At 45.4% G+C, this 17,855-nt stretch overlaps 1 protein-coding gene across 6 annotated transcripts in view; it reads left to right on the forward strand.

Annotated features, from left to right (window-relative positions):
• DAPK2 (death associated protein kinase 2) overlaps positions 1-17,855 on the forward strand; it is a 60,566-nt gene that overhangs the window by 42,087 nt on the left and 624 nt on the right. For 4 of the 6 annotated variants that reach the window (XM_080395604.1, XM_080395603.1, XM_080395605.1 and 1 more), the window contains 6 exons: positions 30-159; positions 1,287-1,335; positions 2,031-2,057; positions 5,769-5,921; positions 7,264-7,309; positions 8,222-9,902. In XM_080395604.1, coding sequence (XP_080251730.1) covers positions 30-159; positions 1,287-1,335; positions 2,031-2,057; positions 5,769-5,921; positions 7,264-7,309; positions 8,222-8,857 — 1,041 coding nt within the window. In that variant the 3' untranslated portion in view covers positions 8,858-9,902. Of the gene's footprint in view, positions 1-29; positions 160-1,286; positions 1,336-2,030; positions 2,058-5,768; positions 5,922-7,263; positions 7,310-8,221; positions 9,903-13,714; positions 13,805-13,980; positions 14,062-14,610; positions 17,771-17,855 lie in introns of those variants that run through there. The other 2 variants (XM_080395608.1, XM_080395607.1) reach the window with 2 other exon arrangements.

Genomic DNA, 17,855 nt, shown 5'->3' on the forward strand with positions numbered 1-17,855 from the left:
AATAACAAAAATCTGTCTTCTATTTTTAGCCTGAAAACATTATGCTTCTAGACAAAAATATCCCTATTCCACACATCAAACTCATTGACTTTGGCCTAGCTCACAAAATAGAAGATGGGGTTGAATTTAAAAACATTTTTGGAACTCCAGAATTTGTAGGTGAGTGACCAGTTCCTTTGTCTTGTATGGCAATTTCCATGAGGAAGCTGAGACATGTTTTCAAGGTTAAGAAGTGAGGGACAGAGGTATTTTGAATCTCATTTCTACCAAGGTGACCTGAATCTAGAGGTTTACTCTGTTTTTCTGGAATGGGCGAAAGGTGCTTTCTGTAAACCAGATGTGCTACTCCTGTGAGGGTGGGTTGCTGTCAAAGGAATTTAGAGATGTAAATTCAGGATTGAGATTGTGAAACCCTGCAAATACAAATTATAATTCTTTACTTGTTGCCTGGGGCAAGTAAGCACGCCGCATTGTAGTACAGAGGTACGCAAATACACGGATAACGTTGCTTTCTAGATAAAACTGCCTAACACTGCGCACCTTTTGTGTACAAAAGCCTCCTCTCCCCTTACATTTTCCACATGATTCTTTTTTTTCTTTTTCCTCACTGATCATAATTCTAATCTGTCTTGATTGGATTTTATGTTAATCCTACCCTTTTCTACTAGTTTCCGTTAGAGGTTTTGGGGTTGGTTTTTGGGGGGTGGGGGGCAGGGAGAGAATTGCAATTCATATTCCAGTTAAACACAATTATTACAGACACCTTTCTTTCATCTCATTCCTTCACCTTGGTCTTTTCTCTTGGGTACGGTCTTATCTGGGGGAAATGTTTCTTACCAAGATACCAGGGTTGACGTGGATGCCGGTGTAGGCTGGCATGTAATTTCAGTCTCTTCCTAAGGGCTGTTTCTGACTGGCCATTGGAAACTAGTTTTAATGGTACCAATTAAAACCAAAACAAAAGCTCAGATTCTTAGGAATAATGGTATCCTTTGAAGGTGAAATAAATTATTATTTGTTGTAATTTGCACTGTAATTAGTGTAGAATACTGCTTCACCCTTTGAGTTGCGTTATGCTCCAAGTTGCTCTGCATAATCTCTTCTGGACACCCATGGACCTGAACTCCTGTCAGGGCTGTGAAGCTAGGAACAGTGCAATCCTGGAACTACCCTTCCTCTTCCCACTCCCCTTTCTCCCTCGTGGGAATTCTTGCCATGCTACTCGGTTCAGCCTGGTAAAAAATTGTTACCTCAGTTGCTGCTGTTTGATTAATTTTTTCTTGCAGCTCCAGAGATAGTAAACTATGAACCGCTCGGACTAGCTGCAGATATGTGGTAAGTTTTTAACATTTTGTTGGGGTTTTTTTCCCCACATTGGTCTACTATTACTTTTCCCCAATTTGCTGTGAATAGAATCCATTCTACTGCAACAAATCAAAACCAAACCAAACCAAAAATCTTAAGTGCCATTAATAACTCTTTGTTTGGTCTTCCCGTTTTTATGCATTCTTTTTAATTCAAAGACAAGCATTTAATTTCAGCAAAATTACAGTGAAAAACTTTAATGATGGCCGTTATAGAGTTAACAGTTTGCCACTGTCCGCTGCAGAGGAGCACTCTTAAAAGAAAACATGTTCCTGCAGTGCTTGTGACAGCTTTATTTATAAGAGCACTGCATGCAGAGGAGACCTGCCTACTAATCTGATCCGCTGAGAAGGCAGACAAAAGAAGTCACCCCAAATAAAACAGCCTCGCTTCCATTTCTTGGTATTTCTGATGTGTACTGTAGAAAATACCTGCTGAAGTAGAAATATATAAAGAGACTTCAGATACCCTTATTACTTGAAGTTATATGTAAAATTCACATTTTCCCTGAAACACTATTCATTAAGAGAGGTATTAGCAGTTGCCTAAAACCACAGTGGCTCTCCTGCCTCTATAGTAGCTACTATTGACTTTTTCGTATTGTGTACATCAAGAAGAATACAGGTCATGTAGAACCCCTGCAATTAATCTCCTTTGTTTTTTAGGAGCATAGGAGTCATCACCTACATACTGTGAGTACTACAGATTCACTCCTGTAGAAGCGTTCCTAAAGCTCTTTTGCACTAGTACGAAGCAGCTCTTCCCTGTCGTTTGAGAAAAGAGCTGCACACACAGGTGGCCGGTGGTTTGTCTGGTGGGCAGATGTTATCCTACAGCCTTTCCACGCTCAACATAAGGGGTGAAAGAAGAGGGGTGCCCTGAGCGGGTAAAGAACAAATGTCTTTGGCAGCACTGGGCATTTCTGCCTCTGACGGGACCCAGTCAGCTCCAAATGGTGGAGGATGGAAAAGTCCGAGGGTATTGGTGGCTTGTAGAAGGGCTGTGAGCTACTGGTGTGTGTGTGTAGGATAGAAATAGCAAGTGGAATAGTACCATTTACACGGTGAATTATTTCAGGCAGAAACAGGGAAGTTCTAATTTGCTTGTAAAGGCAGCAGCCTGGATTACTAGGTATGAGTATGGTCACTCATATTTAAAAAGGTGAATTTAAGTTGGGGCAAGAGCAGAGAAGTTGACCCTGCAAACTGAGAATTGTCTTACAAGAGAAATACTGGCTTGTTAAAGCTTGTGAAGCAAAGGCTACTTGGTGCTATCGTTGCAGTCAGTAAGCACGGGGGGGGGGGAAATGGTATTTTTTGGAAGAAAAGTGTGTACACTGGCGATGAATAAACAAGTGTGGGAAACTATGACAAGCTCAGACTGTCAAAGAAATGAGGTTCCGTGGGCATCCTGGGGACAAGGAGTCGAGAGAGTTTTAATTTGGGGCTTGACAATTTGTGAAACAGCTTGTGTGACAATGGATGCAGGCAGTGGAGGGACAGCACTCACTGCTTCAAGAACTCTTTCCTCTGGTTTGACACTAGTGTTACAGAAGTGGTCAGGGAGCCTTGGACCTAACTGCTTCCACTGACATCAAGCTCCTGAGACTGCTGGGGAGCAGCGCGTGGTGCATACCGCATGCTTGGAAATGCCTGTCCCTAAGGTTCCTGCCCTGGGCTGCTGCTGTTCCGTGGGACACAGATGGCTCACGTGCTGCCAGGCTAGAAGAAGGTGCGCTCTGTATTAGAGGGGTTTGCCCTATGCAGCTCAGGGCTCAGTACAGGCATGGAGGCTGGCAGGGGAGGGACTGCCTTTTCGGGGTGGAAAATAAATATAGTGGAACTAAATCCACTCTTGGGCTATACCCAAGGCTTAGAGCCCCAAACCTGTAAAAGTGCTATGATCTGAGAAGTCGGATTCAGTGCAACAAATTCCCTTCTGTCCTGCAGGGCAGAAATAGATGGGGATACTGGTTGAGCCCAAGCTCTGGTAAAGGGGTTTAAAATATTGTCCAGAGCCTTGCTTTATATCAGCACTTGGCTCTTCAGTGACATGTGTGCTTAACAGGACGCTGAACTTTGTAAATCGCTGGTGACGTGTGCTCCGAAATGATGAGAGGAAGGCTCAGGGCTTGAAGACGGGCGGGTGGGGGTACGTGCCACGCGATGACAGCGATGCGCAGGCGGCCAGGTACCCTTGAGGTTTGCCTGCTGCACCGAGCTCTGTCCTGGGGAGGACAGTGACGCGGCTTACTCTGCTGTATCCCATGGAGGACATCGGGTTCACCCGGCTGCAATAATGGCTGCCATAGTAATGAAGGTTGAAAATTGTCTCCAGACAAATGATCAGGACAAAAAGAACACGCTTTTTATGATGTGAGGGGTCAGCTTGCATGGTGTGCTATGTACTAGAAATTTATATGTCTTTAACTGGTATTGCCTGTTAATTTTGAAGCCTTTTCTGAAGAACTCTGAATAAATGGGTTGTGTTTAATGCTACCACCCACTTTAGCAAACACGCAGCGATCAAAGGGATGCCATCATGAGGTGCAGAGAGCAAAACGCATACAAGTCCTCAACTCAGTAACTGGTGGGTTGATTCTCTGGGTTCTAAGGGTGAAGCCTTTGTTACTGAGGTCTGCTCTTAGATATTTAGAGGCGCTGAGTCAGGATATGACAAAAGTAATTTGCATTAGGTGTGAGGATTTGAGAATCCTCCCATTTCACAGAACTCAAAGCTGAGTCCCAAACAGAAAAAAAAAAAAAATATCAGAGGAGAATAGAGCACTGTTAGCTTGGGCTTCCAGCAAAGGGCCAGAAGGTGGAATTGCAGCTGCTTCATGGCACAGTTTGGGGAAAGGGAAAAGAAACCAAGGCTCCAGGGCAGGTTTCCAAGCTTTAGTTTTGGAACAACACCTGTGGTCTGTGGGGAGGTGGCTGCTCGTAGCCGCTTTTGTGGCTAACAGAAGTGGAACAAGCGCTTCAGAGGGAGCGTGTAAAACCTGTTAAGGAGCGAGATTGACTCTGGCTTATGGAGTGAAACATACTGCGTCCAAGACAGCTGGAGCACCTCACACTGCCTTGCTGTGTCAGCTGCTTTGGTGTCATGGTGTGATTGTAGAGGGAGAGGAAACACTTCATGCACTCAAACGGTTACGCTGTGGATGAAGCCACATGTGGTGGCCGGGGACTGGGCTTAATGGCCCAGGTGGGCTCGTCTAACTCTCCTTACCCCCAAATTCCCAGTCAGCGTGGTACTGGCAGTACAGATGGGGTAAAAAGTCTGTTGAGCAGGATTGTATAAGCAAGCAGTGTAGTATTCAAAACCTGAATTTAGATCCCAGGAGTCTGCAGTCTGTTTTGAGCCTGCTGCACCCTGAAGCTGCTATCAAAGCTAGACATAATAGATAAGCCTAACAATAGCCCAGAAGACTTTAAAAAAGGGATGAGATCAATTTCCTTGGTATAAATAACATTTCCTGTAAACCAGACTTTTGCAAGTCAGCATCCCCGTGGATTGGGGGAGGGAGGGAGGGAGGGGAGGCAGGGCCCGAGGAGTCTGCCAGGAATCTGTTATGGCACTTGAGTTTTGTGGAGCAGAGGTAAATCGTCATCGAAGATGAAGGTCGTGAGTCACAGTCGAGAGCTAAGCAGAGCAGGGTGACAGCTTTTTCTGTCTAAGTACAGATTGCTGAATGGCATTTTATTGTTACGATATCTCCATTATATCCTTGCAGTTGGAGCAGAGTGCCAACAGAATGAAGTGTTGTGTTCAGAAACAGTTGGGTTTATTGCAGCCAGTGTCCTTTTGTTTGTGAGTTCCTTTCAATGAGCAGCACGGCTGTACCCCTGCGGCAGAGCTGGCCCCTCGGCAAGGCCACGCACCCGGCTGCCCATCGCACGCTGTTCTGGTTCCAGCTGGGCCAGGTCTCCTGGCTGCACGCGCTGTGCGGGGGAGCTCGGCGGTAGCGTTGCGGACAGAAAAGCGAGAGGGGCACGGCTTTTCCTACCCAAAGAAAATCTGTAGGAACATTGCTTTACCTGCTTGGAGTCAATACCCCAGAAGCTTCTGCCTGGTATTGTTTGTGGGTTTGCAGGGACAGAGGTTCTCCTCAGCTTTTTCTAGTTTGATTAGCAGCGACTTCAGTGAGACGCTCAGGAGAGGAGACTGCGTTTCTACCTGTGTGCACGCGTTAGTGCTGCACTAGAGACTGTCAAGAGGAGTCTGACATATAACCGCAGGTGTGGGGAGCCAGAGCTGGGCCTGGTATTTCCCACATGGCATGGCTGCTACAACAGAAGATCCACAAATGCCCTGAGAGTACATTACACAGTCACTGTTATTTCATTAGGGGATGTCCGCTGGGTTTTTTTCCAATTGATTCTTCTTTCTGGCTTATCTAGGCTTAGTGGTGCATCACCTTTCCTTGGAGAAACTAAACAAGAAACGCTTGCCAACATCACAGCTGTGAATTATGAATTCGATGAAGAATTTTTCAGCAATACCAGTGACCTGGCAAAAGATTTTATTCGGAAACTCCTGGTGAAAGATACACGGTAAGTAGAAATTCAGAAAGATCCATTTGTCTCCAAGTTAAACCTGTTGAAACGCAGGCTGATGCGTGATCTGCAGAGCTTTCCCTGCGGCGGCTGTTGCCATTCAAGAGCAAGGCTGCTGCTGTGCCCCTAGGTGATCACTGCACCCAGAGACCTGAGAAAAGGAACCAGATCACAGTTAAATTTCACTTTCAGGACTGAATTCTCACCTGAGTCAAGCTGGTACAGTAGGGTGTTAGGTGAAGGGCAGAAAATGATACAAAATCTCTAGTTCAGGGTAACTACCACTCCAATATTTTGATCTGTTATGAACTACTTGCGAGGAGGTGACACGATCCCAGAATACGCTCCCGGTAGTACAAGGGCAGAAGAATCTTCACGTGTTCCTTAAGTCTCTCTGCATCTGTTGCAGTCACCTAGAATTTGTGTGACAGCTATGCAGGTTTTTATTCCCAGTTTGTAGGAACTACAGACCTTTTTTTTCGTTTTTCTTGCTTTTAATAATGAAGAGCATGCAGAAGTAGCATCTCCTTCCCTGTAACCCTCTTTGTCCTGGAGGGAAGTCTGGCCATTGCAGTTCTTTCTAATGGCTTCATTAGGGGAGAAAACAGGTATTAGAGAGAAAGAGGCAAGCTGTTAAATGGTCAAGGTTTCTGCAAATCCTCAGGCCTTGGAGTAGGTGGGGTTCGATGAGAGGTTTGCATGGGTCTGCCAACCTCCTCTTAGGAAAGGACAAGTCAGTGATACTGGTATTTGTCACATATACGGGGGCAGTCCCTTGTGTTTCTGCCTTTGGTTCTTGGTGCTCTCAAGGTGCCGTTTACGGAACTGCCACTGTGCAGAAGGAGGTTGGGATTGATTTGGTTTGATCAGTTCCTCGCAGAAATGTTGCTTTCAGGAGCCGGCAGCTCTGCAGCGATGTAGCATCGTGTTGCAAAGGGTGGTTTGGATATAATTAAAGTTGTGTACCTTGATTCAGACACAGTCATATCAGAGGTATATGGAAAGAACTAATTTTCTAAGCATGTAGGATGAACAAAACAAAGTAATGTTTTATTACTTTTAATGGAAGGGTACACAAAAAGTACAGGTAGATTCTGATCAAGTAAGAATTAAAATTGTGTGGAGTGAGGACAGTTCCTTACTGAAACTTAGAACAGTTACAAAACTACACAAAAGCAGTATGCCTCATGGAGAAACATAACCCTGACATTTTAGTTAGTCCTGGTGTTGTCTCGATAAATACTTCATATTGAGCCTAGGAGAAGTGCAGGTTAATGGACGTGTGTACCAAACATTTCTCATTCAAGACTGTGGTTTTTTTTGTGGTGATGTTTTTTAGGAAACGGCTTACAATTCAGGAAGCTCTGTCTCATCCGTGGATCACGGTAAGACCAAATAAAGAAGACAGATCTTTTACCATGAGCAAAGCAGAGATGATATTCTCACTTTTATTGGTGTGTTAAATGGAAAAGTGCCCTCCAAGTACATAGAGAACCCTGGGTGTCTCAGAGATGCACCGGGAAGAATCTGGTTGGGTCTGACTAAATCCTTGCATTTTGGCAAATGACTTCTTTAATTGTTAAAACTGTCAAAACAAGGGTGACAAAGCTTTGGTATTTATGCACATTGCAGTATCCTACAGTAGTCTGGGCTTTGCGTTTTTCCATCCTTCTTCTCTGTTTGCATGGATATGTACTGCCTGTTGGGTTTAGTGTTTGAGTTGAGAGTTGACTACAGCCAATGTGGAAAATGTAATTTCTCTCAAGATGTAACTGCTGTACCAAGTGTGCTGGTTTGCTTACATTTGTGTGTCTGTATGTGTTTTTTCATCACAAACATTGCTTGCTTTTGTGGATAAGACTCTTATTGAAAATACATTTAGCTAATCCCAGCATGACTGATGAGGATGTTTGAAATTCAGTTTTTGCTTTGCATTGCACAAAACATTAACTGGAGTGTTTTCAGGGTTGTTGTTTTTCCTCTTACAAATATTGATAGCTTTAGTACTGTTAACTGCTAAAAATTAATATGAAAATATATTGCGGCCCTGTTATTTACTCTTACCACATCGGAATGAATGCACATCACTTGTTGCATTCATTTTGGGGTTTGTGTGTGTGGTTGGTGTTTGTTTTTTTTTTTCTTTTAATCACATGCATGAAGGAATATCTGTGAGAGCAAAGAATCTTCCAGCATCGTGGAAGTTCAGGCTGCATCCTTTGTGTAGAGTTTTTGCATTACTGCACTGTCTTGTAAACATTCAGTAATACTGGTTCCTCTGTCTGACGACTCACCAGCTGAAAGAAGAAACAAAAGTCCAAGAAAACAAGAAGGCTGAGAACACACAGCTGAAGACAAAACGCCTGAGAGAGTACACCATAAAGTGCCACTCAAGTATGCCTCCCAATAACACCTACATCAACTTCGAGCGCTTTGCCCGGGTAGTAGAAGACATTTCACTTACGGAACGGGGTTTCAGCACTTTGGCTGCAACCCACGATTCCCTGCAGGAGGACATTGATGCTCTGGTTTCCATTTATAATGAGAAAGAAGCCTGGTATAAAGAAGAGAATGAAAGCGTGAGGCACAAGCTGTCTCAGCTGAAGTATGAATACCGTAAAATTGAATCCCTGAAAAGACACCTACAGGATGATATCAAGACTGTAGGTGCTGGTCTTACAGGCATAACCAGGAAATATGCTGATCTGCAGAGTCAGTATGAATCTCTCAGTCAGGAACTTTCTGAGGAACTCAAGTGGATACAGGACTTAATGAGTAGTTTTCAGCTGCAAAATGAAGCCTATGTGAATGGGAACTTTGACTCTGTTTTCAACAAAGATATTAATGAATCACTAATGGAGCTGTTAAATAGATCTCGCTGTGAAGAATTCCTTGCAGGGTTGAATCTTGATATAGCAGAATCAAATCAGTGATGTAGATCAGGTTAGGTGCGGAGTTTGCTGCCTGTTTCAATGCACATCAGTTTTAAAAGCTTTTGGTGCATACATTCTACACAAAAACATCACCTACAATGAAAATTGAAATTCTGATGTATTGCACAAGATTCTGACCAAACTCCTAAGTTCCTGGTGGTTTGTAGTGCTGAAGGCTTTTTTCCCTCATGTTTGGTGTCTGAAGTTGCAGGAGCTAGATTATCATGGTGGTGTGGATACATCTAACCCTGCAGCCTTTTGCGTTGCCTATATCATACTTCTTCATGTAGTACAATTCCTGAAGATTGCTAAGTAATTAACTTGGAATAAAGGGTAGGTCACTCTGTCCTTACTAGAAGCTGGATGCCTGGAAACTAATAAATGTCTTGTGGAAAATCTTTGTTGGGATGAAGGAAACAGTCATGTAGACCTGCTGCAGGCAGTTCTGTAAGCCATAGGAGAGAAGTATTTGCAAAAGTTAAATCTGTCCTGTAAAACAAAGTAAATGGTGCAGTAACGTAACATTTAGCTAGTGTTGTGAAAATTCTCTGTGAAATGGCTGCCGATGAAGAAAAGTGAAGATTAATTTTTAGGCCTGTTATGCAGGGTGAAATCTTTTACCATCAAGATGTTAGCTGAATTTCAAACTAACAGATTAATCAACAGCTAAGTTTCCTGTACCAAAGAAACCCTATTCAAAAGACAGTTGGGAGCTTGTAATGAACTGATCAAATAAGCATGTATGTAATTTTACAGTGCAAATGTTAATTTGTGAGTGATGAGTGATAACGTAGACCTCTCCTTTGCTTCCTACATTAAAGAGGATGACAAAGCTACAACTAATTTAATCTGTGGTGTGGGATTTGAGACTAGTGTTCTCGGTGTGAAGATTTTTTCTTAAGTTTTAGAAAGTAAAAGACGAGTTGTCCCAAATTTGAATCATGCCCTGCAGTCTTGTATTTCAAAGAAGTAATTTGACTATACTGTTTTAATACGCACAGATGTACCCATCTCTTTTTTGGACACAATAAATATTTATGCAGTGCACAGTTGTTCCCTGGTGGTGAGGTTAGTGACAGACAAAGAGATGTCACGCTTCTGTGTGCCGAAGAGAGTTGCCAGCCGAGGTTCTGCGGTAGCTCACAGCTCCTTTGCTGAGCTGTAGGAGTTGGCCGAGGGTGCCTGCTCTGCTGCTACCAGAGCTGGCGAGGTGGTAGCAAGTGCCGCCGTGTCGCTGCTTGCCTCCATTTAGAGCGGATCTTTGAATATATCGGACTATGCCTTTCACTGCTCAGCCTCCCTCCTCCTTTTCCAGAGAAGTGAGTGACCTAACTAAATTGAACTGGTGTTGTTCATCGTGTTATTAAGAGTAATGTTTCCTACTTTGAGATAAAACAATAAAAGCGTACCCTCATCCAGTCTGTGTAGAGTACAGTGGACCCACCGCTACCGTGCTGTCATAAAGATGTGCAGAGGCTGGTGAAAATTCAGGGTTCTGAAAACAGTTACTCGACAGGGGTATTGTTATTCCTGTCGTTGTACTGGCTGGAGATGGAAACTGGATGTGCTCTCCGTTGCGTCTTTGTTGTAAAAGATGTACACGTTTCAAAGGCTCTGAAGTAGTGTAGGTAGCCAGGAGATGTCCCTAGGAAGCTGCTGTCGATGGTTGTGGAGAATTGGGCTCTGCTGTGACAAACAGTGTTGAAAATTCTACTTATGTCCATTTTTTTATTCTCTTGCAACGCTTCAGTCATCGCTCCTGCAGGTTCCTTTGAGCTGGAACACCCACAAGGTGCTGTCTAGGGGAAGCAGAACACTGGATTTTGTATGAGGGATAGTGTTTTTAATTCTTAAAAAGTAACTTAAAGCCTATTGAGAGTTAATATCTGCAGAAAAGACTTTCAAGAAGGAGAGTCTGCCTTCCCTCAGCCGTGATCTCATATTCTCCAATCACTGAGATTTTCTTTATGAATAAATGTGCTGGCAGGATGAGAAGGAATGTTACATGAGGCCACCCTGTTCCTGAGCGCGCTGGGGTGAGGTTAACGTTGCGGTGCCTCAGCCCTTGAGACTGGTGCTCTCTGAGCTCAGGCAGTCACTGACACGCTGCCTTTGGGGGGATATGCTGCTGGCGGAGAGAGTGACAAGGTCACAGGTTTGCAGGCTGCTAGAGATGCAGAGGCAGATGCTAACAGTCTGGGGTTCTGTAAAGTGAGCTATTTTGATTCAGCGATGGTTCTGCTGCTGAAAGGGCACTCAAATTTTTCATTATGATTGTACAGCTGACATTTAGCCAGTGACATTTTTTCCACTTCCAATTGATTTCTAGTCAGCATTTTGTCACACCACGCCAACTGTTTGCAGTGTGAGATGATATTTAATGCTGAAATGTCCCACTGCTGTTGTATGCAAATGGTGCCCACATCTAAATTAGAAGGAGGCCGAGCTGCAAGCTTGGCTCCTTGAATTGGTGTTGAGATACCTGCACAAAAGCTACACCTATACCATTTGATGAAAAAAGTGAATTTGTTGTCTCATAAACATTATCAATTATTTTGCTGGGAAAAAAATAATATTTGAAACATCACTGATGTGTCTTCCATCCTCTGTTGTTACTCTTGCTTCTTCAGGTGTCTAGCTTGGTGGCTTGGCAGTTGGATTCCAGTCCAGCTCAGTAAAAATATTTCTGGGTTATCCACCTCCTACATAGGCAGATCAGAACTGCTGGAATGGCTGTCACTGCATAGACTCCATAATCTTTGGAGGGTTGATTCCTGGCCTTTCCCTTTTCACTTTTGCCAGATCTGGTTTTGAATTCCCTGCCCTGCCCCCCACCCCCCCCTCAGCCTGTCGGATACAGTTTTCCGGTCCATGCAGATTTTGGTGTGGTTTTGGAGTTCAAAGGCACTTTGTTTTCAGAAGGACTGTGTCAGGGTTTGTGGATCATCTGTTCCTTAACACCAGATTGGCATCCAAAAATTTTAGGCACATGTCTGAATTCTGATATCTAGATTTTTTTCTTCCTGTTTTTCGTTGGTATTGTGATCTTTTCCTCATACATTTATTTCCAGGATATCAATGCCTTGTGCTCTCACGCTCTGGGTGTGGTTAGAGGACAAAGCCTCAGGTTTTTTGGATATGCTCTAGCATCTATCCTCATCACTAATACTAAATGACAGCTGTTTTTGTAATAGTGATGCCAGCAAAACATACTGGGGTGAGTTTGATGGAATGCTGTGAAAATGGTTAAGGGATTGGAGTGTCTATCAAAGGGGGAGAAACCAGGAGAGCTGGGATTGTTTAGTGCCAAAAAGAGAAGGCTTGAGGGGGGATCTTCTCAATCTGTGTAAATACATGCTGGAATGGAGTAAAGAAAACAGAGCCAGGCTCTACTTGGTGGTACCTGTCCAGTGACCAGACAAGAGGCAACAGGCATAAATTGAAGTAAAGAAATCCCATTTAAGCATTAAAAAAAGCTAAAAAACTTGTTTACTAAAAGTTCAATCAAACACCTAGAACATGTTGCCAAGAGGGGCTGCAGATTCCCCATCCTTTGAAACCCAAGTGTGACATGGTCCTGGGCAAGCTGCAGTAGCTGACCTTCCCTGAGCAGGGGGTTGGACTAGATGGTCTCTAGATACCCCTTCTAAACAGCCATTCTGTGATCTGTGGTGAGTCCAATGTTGACCAAAGCTGGTCATGGATTTACTTTTCTTGGGCCACCTTCTGATTTTGCTTGGGATCTGTCATGCTCAGACTAATTGCAGAAGATTGCTGGCAGTGGCCGGGTACTGAGAACCTTCCTGAGGTTCTGGTGAGCAGAGAGGGTTCTACCGACCAGCTTTGTGAGACATAGGAAAAGGGCTGCTCTCTGGTACCACCTTAATATTTGAGTTGTAGAGTGTTGTTAGTGCTCTCCGAAGTTATTCCATGTTTCACATTCACATGAATTCACATGTTCTCCACCTTCAGATCTGAAGTGACTGCCTCAAACTTGCCTGTGATGTTTAAATCAGCCTGGTGAAAGAAGAACCTGTAAAACCACAATTCAAAAAAGATGTGCTAGAACAAAATGAAGAGCCACATGCTGGAAATCAGGAAAGGGCCCTAAAGATATCTTTGCTTTTACAATATCCTTGTAAAGGGCAAAATGTGAAAACTTCGATCTCAAAATGTGGAAGGTAGCCCAGGACCTAACAGTGTGATGATGCTGGGTTTAGTCTTATTCTGTCGTGATTTCTAACAGGAATGTGCAAGCCCCCTGTGCAGCATGCTGCATGCCACAGTGCCACTGATGTGCTGGCGACAGTTCCGTCTCCTTTCTGCCAAGCCAGCGTGGAACCTTTTTGTTGCTCTCCCAGTGCCTGGGAGAAAGAGGGACATGGATAAAGGCCAGCTGATAGGAGGTCAATCCAGAGAAAATGGAGCTGGAGCTGGTGTGCACTGAGAAGCACCTTAGCAGCTTTACAAAATGAAAGCATTGCCTTAGCACCCTCCAGCATCCCCTTAGTTACATCCTGCTTTTGTTTGGCTGTCCTTCGTCCTGCCCTTCAGCTAGAAAGCAGTTGCCAGACTTCTTGTTTTTTTGTGCATGGATCATTATGAATAAGAAGGGAAAAGTGGAGGTTGGAGCGAAGTCCGCGCCACTTTACACTGGTTTTAGGATTTTGTTTGAGCTAAAGGGTCCTGTCCAGGTACAGGTGGGGAATTCTTCTGAATGATTCTTCTGCTTTTGCCTGTACAAATCCACAGCTTCCCCAGCCAGCATTCTTTGCAGCCAGCTCCAGACCACACAGAGTCGTAGTATTTTATGCACCAAAGGGAGCCAGGCAATAAAATTGCTCTCTTATCTTCCAGCCAGTGGACAAGCGACAGGCTTTGGTTCGGCAAGCATCTGTTGTTAACATGGAAAACTTCAAAAGGCAATATGCTAGAAGACGATGGAAGGTATGACAGTGAGCCTTTAATCCTCCTCATGTAAGGCTTCCCAAGCCTGATGCGATCAGAGGGCAAGACGGAGCTTGAATGTAAAATTGTAATGCGTGGTGGATAAATGAAATGTGTTTGGGTAGGTCAGCACTGCATACATGTGGTCCAGTTCTCATTCTCCCCTCTCTCTGTAGCTTTCTTACCGCATTGTCTCATTGTGCAACCACTTCTCTCGTTCGCTGGTGAAAAAGGTCCTCATGCAAGATGAAAGTTTGGTAAGTATGTTTCTCAGACGGGAAGAAGAGAAGGACGAGTTCTACTGTGCAGTTATTTCTGTGGTCCTTATGTGGGTACGCAGCCCAGTGGGATGGCAATGGTTTTGAGTGGGAGACCGGACGGGACAGTGGCATCCCTGGTGTGTCTTTAATGCTGCTGTAAGTTGTGTCACTGTGACAGAAATGTTGGGCAAGGAGATCTGGTGATTCTGTAACAAACCCTTCAGGTGCTAGCCGCATTTCTTCTGTAAAGGAGCTGCATGGAGGCAGCAGATTATGTTTGGATAGTGTAGCAGTGACCGTGCTGTCTGACGGAGAAAGGAGCAGCTGCAGAGAGAGTCCGCATGGCTGCTCTTGTGCCCAGCTGTGTGGTGGGGTGGGGGGATGGACCCCTGCAGTGCATGTGACCTCCTGGAGTGAAACTCGGTGTGACATTTCCATTAGCTCTACTTTTCTCAATGGCTGATACACTAATAATATTAGAACATCAGGTGTAGGAGCGTGGTACCTCATTTATGTGACTGAAGCATTGTGGCCTTTCTATTTCAGAGAAACTGCGAAAGTGACAGTGAGGATCTTCCACAAAGAAAAGCCACGCATCAGAGGAGAAGCAGCATATCATAATGTAATGAGAATTCCAGGGGCAGGAGATAGAGGAACTTTCATCATTGCTGAAAAAAGCAGCCCTGACAGCAGACGTTGCCTTCTTTTCGGAGTCCTTGGTATGATGCTTCTCACTCCTCAAGACTACGCCAACAGCTGGATGATGTTATGAAATGCCTACTGAGCATTTTGGAAAATGAGGGATCCAGGTTCCCAGGGAAATGCTGCAGCACAAGCACCAAAAAGAGTGCTTTTGTATGTTGGGCATTTCAGTGGTGCTTCAGTCTCTTTGTGATATCAACCGCGCTCAGGATGTAGGGTTTCTGCTGATACTCTTTTACTGCAGAGTAATTCACATTCCACACAATGATTAAGACTGCGCACATTATTATTTCAGTCAGGGAAATTGTTATTGAGTCTTAAGGAAAATGTTCTATACCATTTTTATATTTGTTAATAACATAAATACGTGCTGGCAGACATCTGACAGGTTTTGTTAGCTGTGTACAGTACTCTGTTACTACTGTCACTGAAGAGAAAATCGCAGCGCCGTTACATACCGCAACCTTGATTCCATGAACATAGCAGTGAACAGTCCTGTTCTGCAGTAAGAACTGTGCTCTGGCCATCGTCTCTGGCTGAAGACTAACACAACTGCCACTGCCAGTTTGAGTGCAACTGATTCTGGCCACTGGGAGGATGAGAGAGGCCAGGGCAATTTTTGAATGAAAAAGAGAAAAAATTGCATAATGACTTACACGCACCCAAACGCAATACTTTTACAGAATGATGGCAGGATGCTTCATCAGAACAGGGTACTTAAAACCCCAAGGTATATGAAGAAATTGTTTTTATTAGACTTTGTCATTGTTTTAATTTATTGTCAGAAAATTGGAAATTCATTAAAAGCTGTTTGTGTAGGTGCTGTTTACATGTAACCCACACCACAAACATCTGTGTGTTACTCAGGGGACTGTATCCAACACGGAGGAAGTAAGCACGTCGATACTGGTGTGACGTGCCAGGAAGTTGCATCATTTTAACTTCATTAGTTTCTAAGACAGTATTGTTCAGTTGGTATCAAAACCTGCGCATAGACTAAGGCTTTTTTTTTTAATCAAATATATTAGTTGTTAGGCGTTCTTATTTATTTTGCCATTTAATAAATGAAAACATCGGAAAGCAAGCCTACTAGAAAGAACTACAGACTGACAAGGAAACTGGTTTCATTTGGCTTTATGCTTGTCACTTCTAGGCTGAGGTTTTAGAGCTGAAAGTGTGAACTGGTGTTGAAAACCAGTATCGGGTTAATTTTGCCTGGCTTCCAGTTTCTAAGAAAGAAGTAAAAATGCGCTACTTTTATTTGTAGTTTTATATCTTTGCTTAAGCAGAGACTAAAATGTGGCTGAGGAGAAAGTATTTCTAAGAAAAGAAGATGTATGAGAAGCACTGGAGGAGAGAGGCAGAACGTAGAGTTTGAGGGAAGAGATACAAAGCAAAGGTGGCGTGTGGGGTGGGGGAGGCAGCAGAGAGGGATGGGAGGGATGCACAGGGAGTGGAGGCGAGCTCGGGCTTGGAAGGTTGAAGGAAGGGAAAGTGAATGCAGGTATAGGAATTGTGGAAGCAGGAAAATGGATGTTTTGCAAATATGTCACTGCATTTTGATGTTAGGAATTTAATTTCCTTTCATTTCATGTCTTGGGCTGCCACAGCCTGTGATATGGGCCTGGCTGCAGGATAAGGAGCAGGGCATGGGCTTCTCTTCACAACTGATTAAAAGGTCTATTTCTGAGCTTTCTGTGTAATTGTTGAGGCAGATTCCTCAAAAGCACCATAGTAATGTATATATTAAGAGAGAGCAGTAATGGAAAAAACTGCTATTTCTGTATTGGGAAGGAATCTTTCATAAACACTAAATATATATATATATATTTGGCTAAAAAGCTGCCCAGCTGACCTACTGAACTTTGCTTCCTGCGTCCCCTGCCCCACGCGCTGCCGCTGATGCATTCCCCAGGCTGTGGAACACCAGGCAAGCTGGGGGCCAGCGTGGCTGCCGGCATTGCTGGGGTCTCAGGGACCCTGGCTTCCAGACATGCCAAAGTGGTGGGGTGGCGCCTGGAGCCCTGGGCCGAGCACCTGCTGGCGGGGGAGGCAGCCTGGGGAGGGGTCAACCAGTGCGGGGCCCGGCCTGTGCTGGGGCTGGTCTGTGCTGGGGCTGGCCTGTGCTGGGGGTGGCCTGTGCTGGGGCCTGGCCGGTGCGGGGATCGGCCTGTGTGAGTGGTGGGGCCTGGCCTGTGTGGGGCCCGGCCTGTGCAGGTGGCGGTTATCGGCCTGTGCGGGGCCCCGGCGGCCTCTGGGCCAGCTGGGAGGCAGCAGCAGGGCAGTGCGGGGCCCTGAGCTCCAGCTGATTGCTTCTGCGTTGATAAAAGGTGTGGGTTGGTGCTTTAACTGGGACGTTACGGACCGCTGGTGGCGGGCCATCTTCGGCCATCCGCTTGCCCTAGTCAGCTAGGGACAGCAGCGCTGCTGAGCCACCGGCAGAGCAGCAGGGCTTGCCATTGTCTGTGGCTACCTGGTGACCCGGCGTGGCTCCCCAGCGGCCCGGTGTGGTGGCCCGGCGTGGCAGCCTGGCATGGCTGCCACATGGAGCATGACGCTCGGCACTGGGGCCAAGCCATGCTGTTCCTGGGCTGGGGCGCATTGTGTGGGTCCAGCCTCCCGTCCTCAGGGGCAGCGCTGCGGCAGTTGGGGAGCGTTACCGGCATGTTGGGGAGCGTTACCGGCATGTTGGGGAGCGCTGCCAGCGCATTGGGGAGTGCTGTGGCACATTGGGGAGCGCTGCCGGTGCATTGGGGAGTGCTGTGGAGTGTTGGGGAGTGTTACCAGTGGGTTGGGGAGCACTGCTGACGCGTTCGGGAGCGCTGCGGCATGTTGGAGAGCGCTGCAGTGTGTTGGGGAGTGTTGCCGGCGCATTGGGGAGAGTTGCTGGCATGTTGGGGAGTGCTGCCAGCACACCGGGGAGCACTGCGGTGTGTTGGGGAGTGTTACTGGCGCGTTGGGGAGCATTGCAGCATGTTGGGGAGCGCTGCAGGTGTGTTGGGGAGTGTTACTGGCGCATTGGGGAGCATTGCAGCATGTTGGGGAGCACTGCGGTGTGTTGGGGAGTGTTACTGGCACGTTGGGAAGCA

The sequence above is a fragment of the Falco punctatus genome, assembly GCF_963210335.1.
Source record: "Falco punctatus genome assembly, chromosome: 7".
Classification (NCBI taxonomy): Eukaryota; Metazoa; Chordata; class Aves; order Falconiformes; family Falconidae; genus Falco; species Falco punctatus.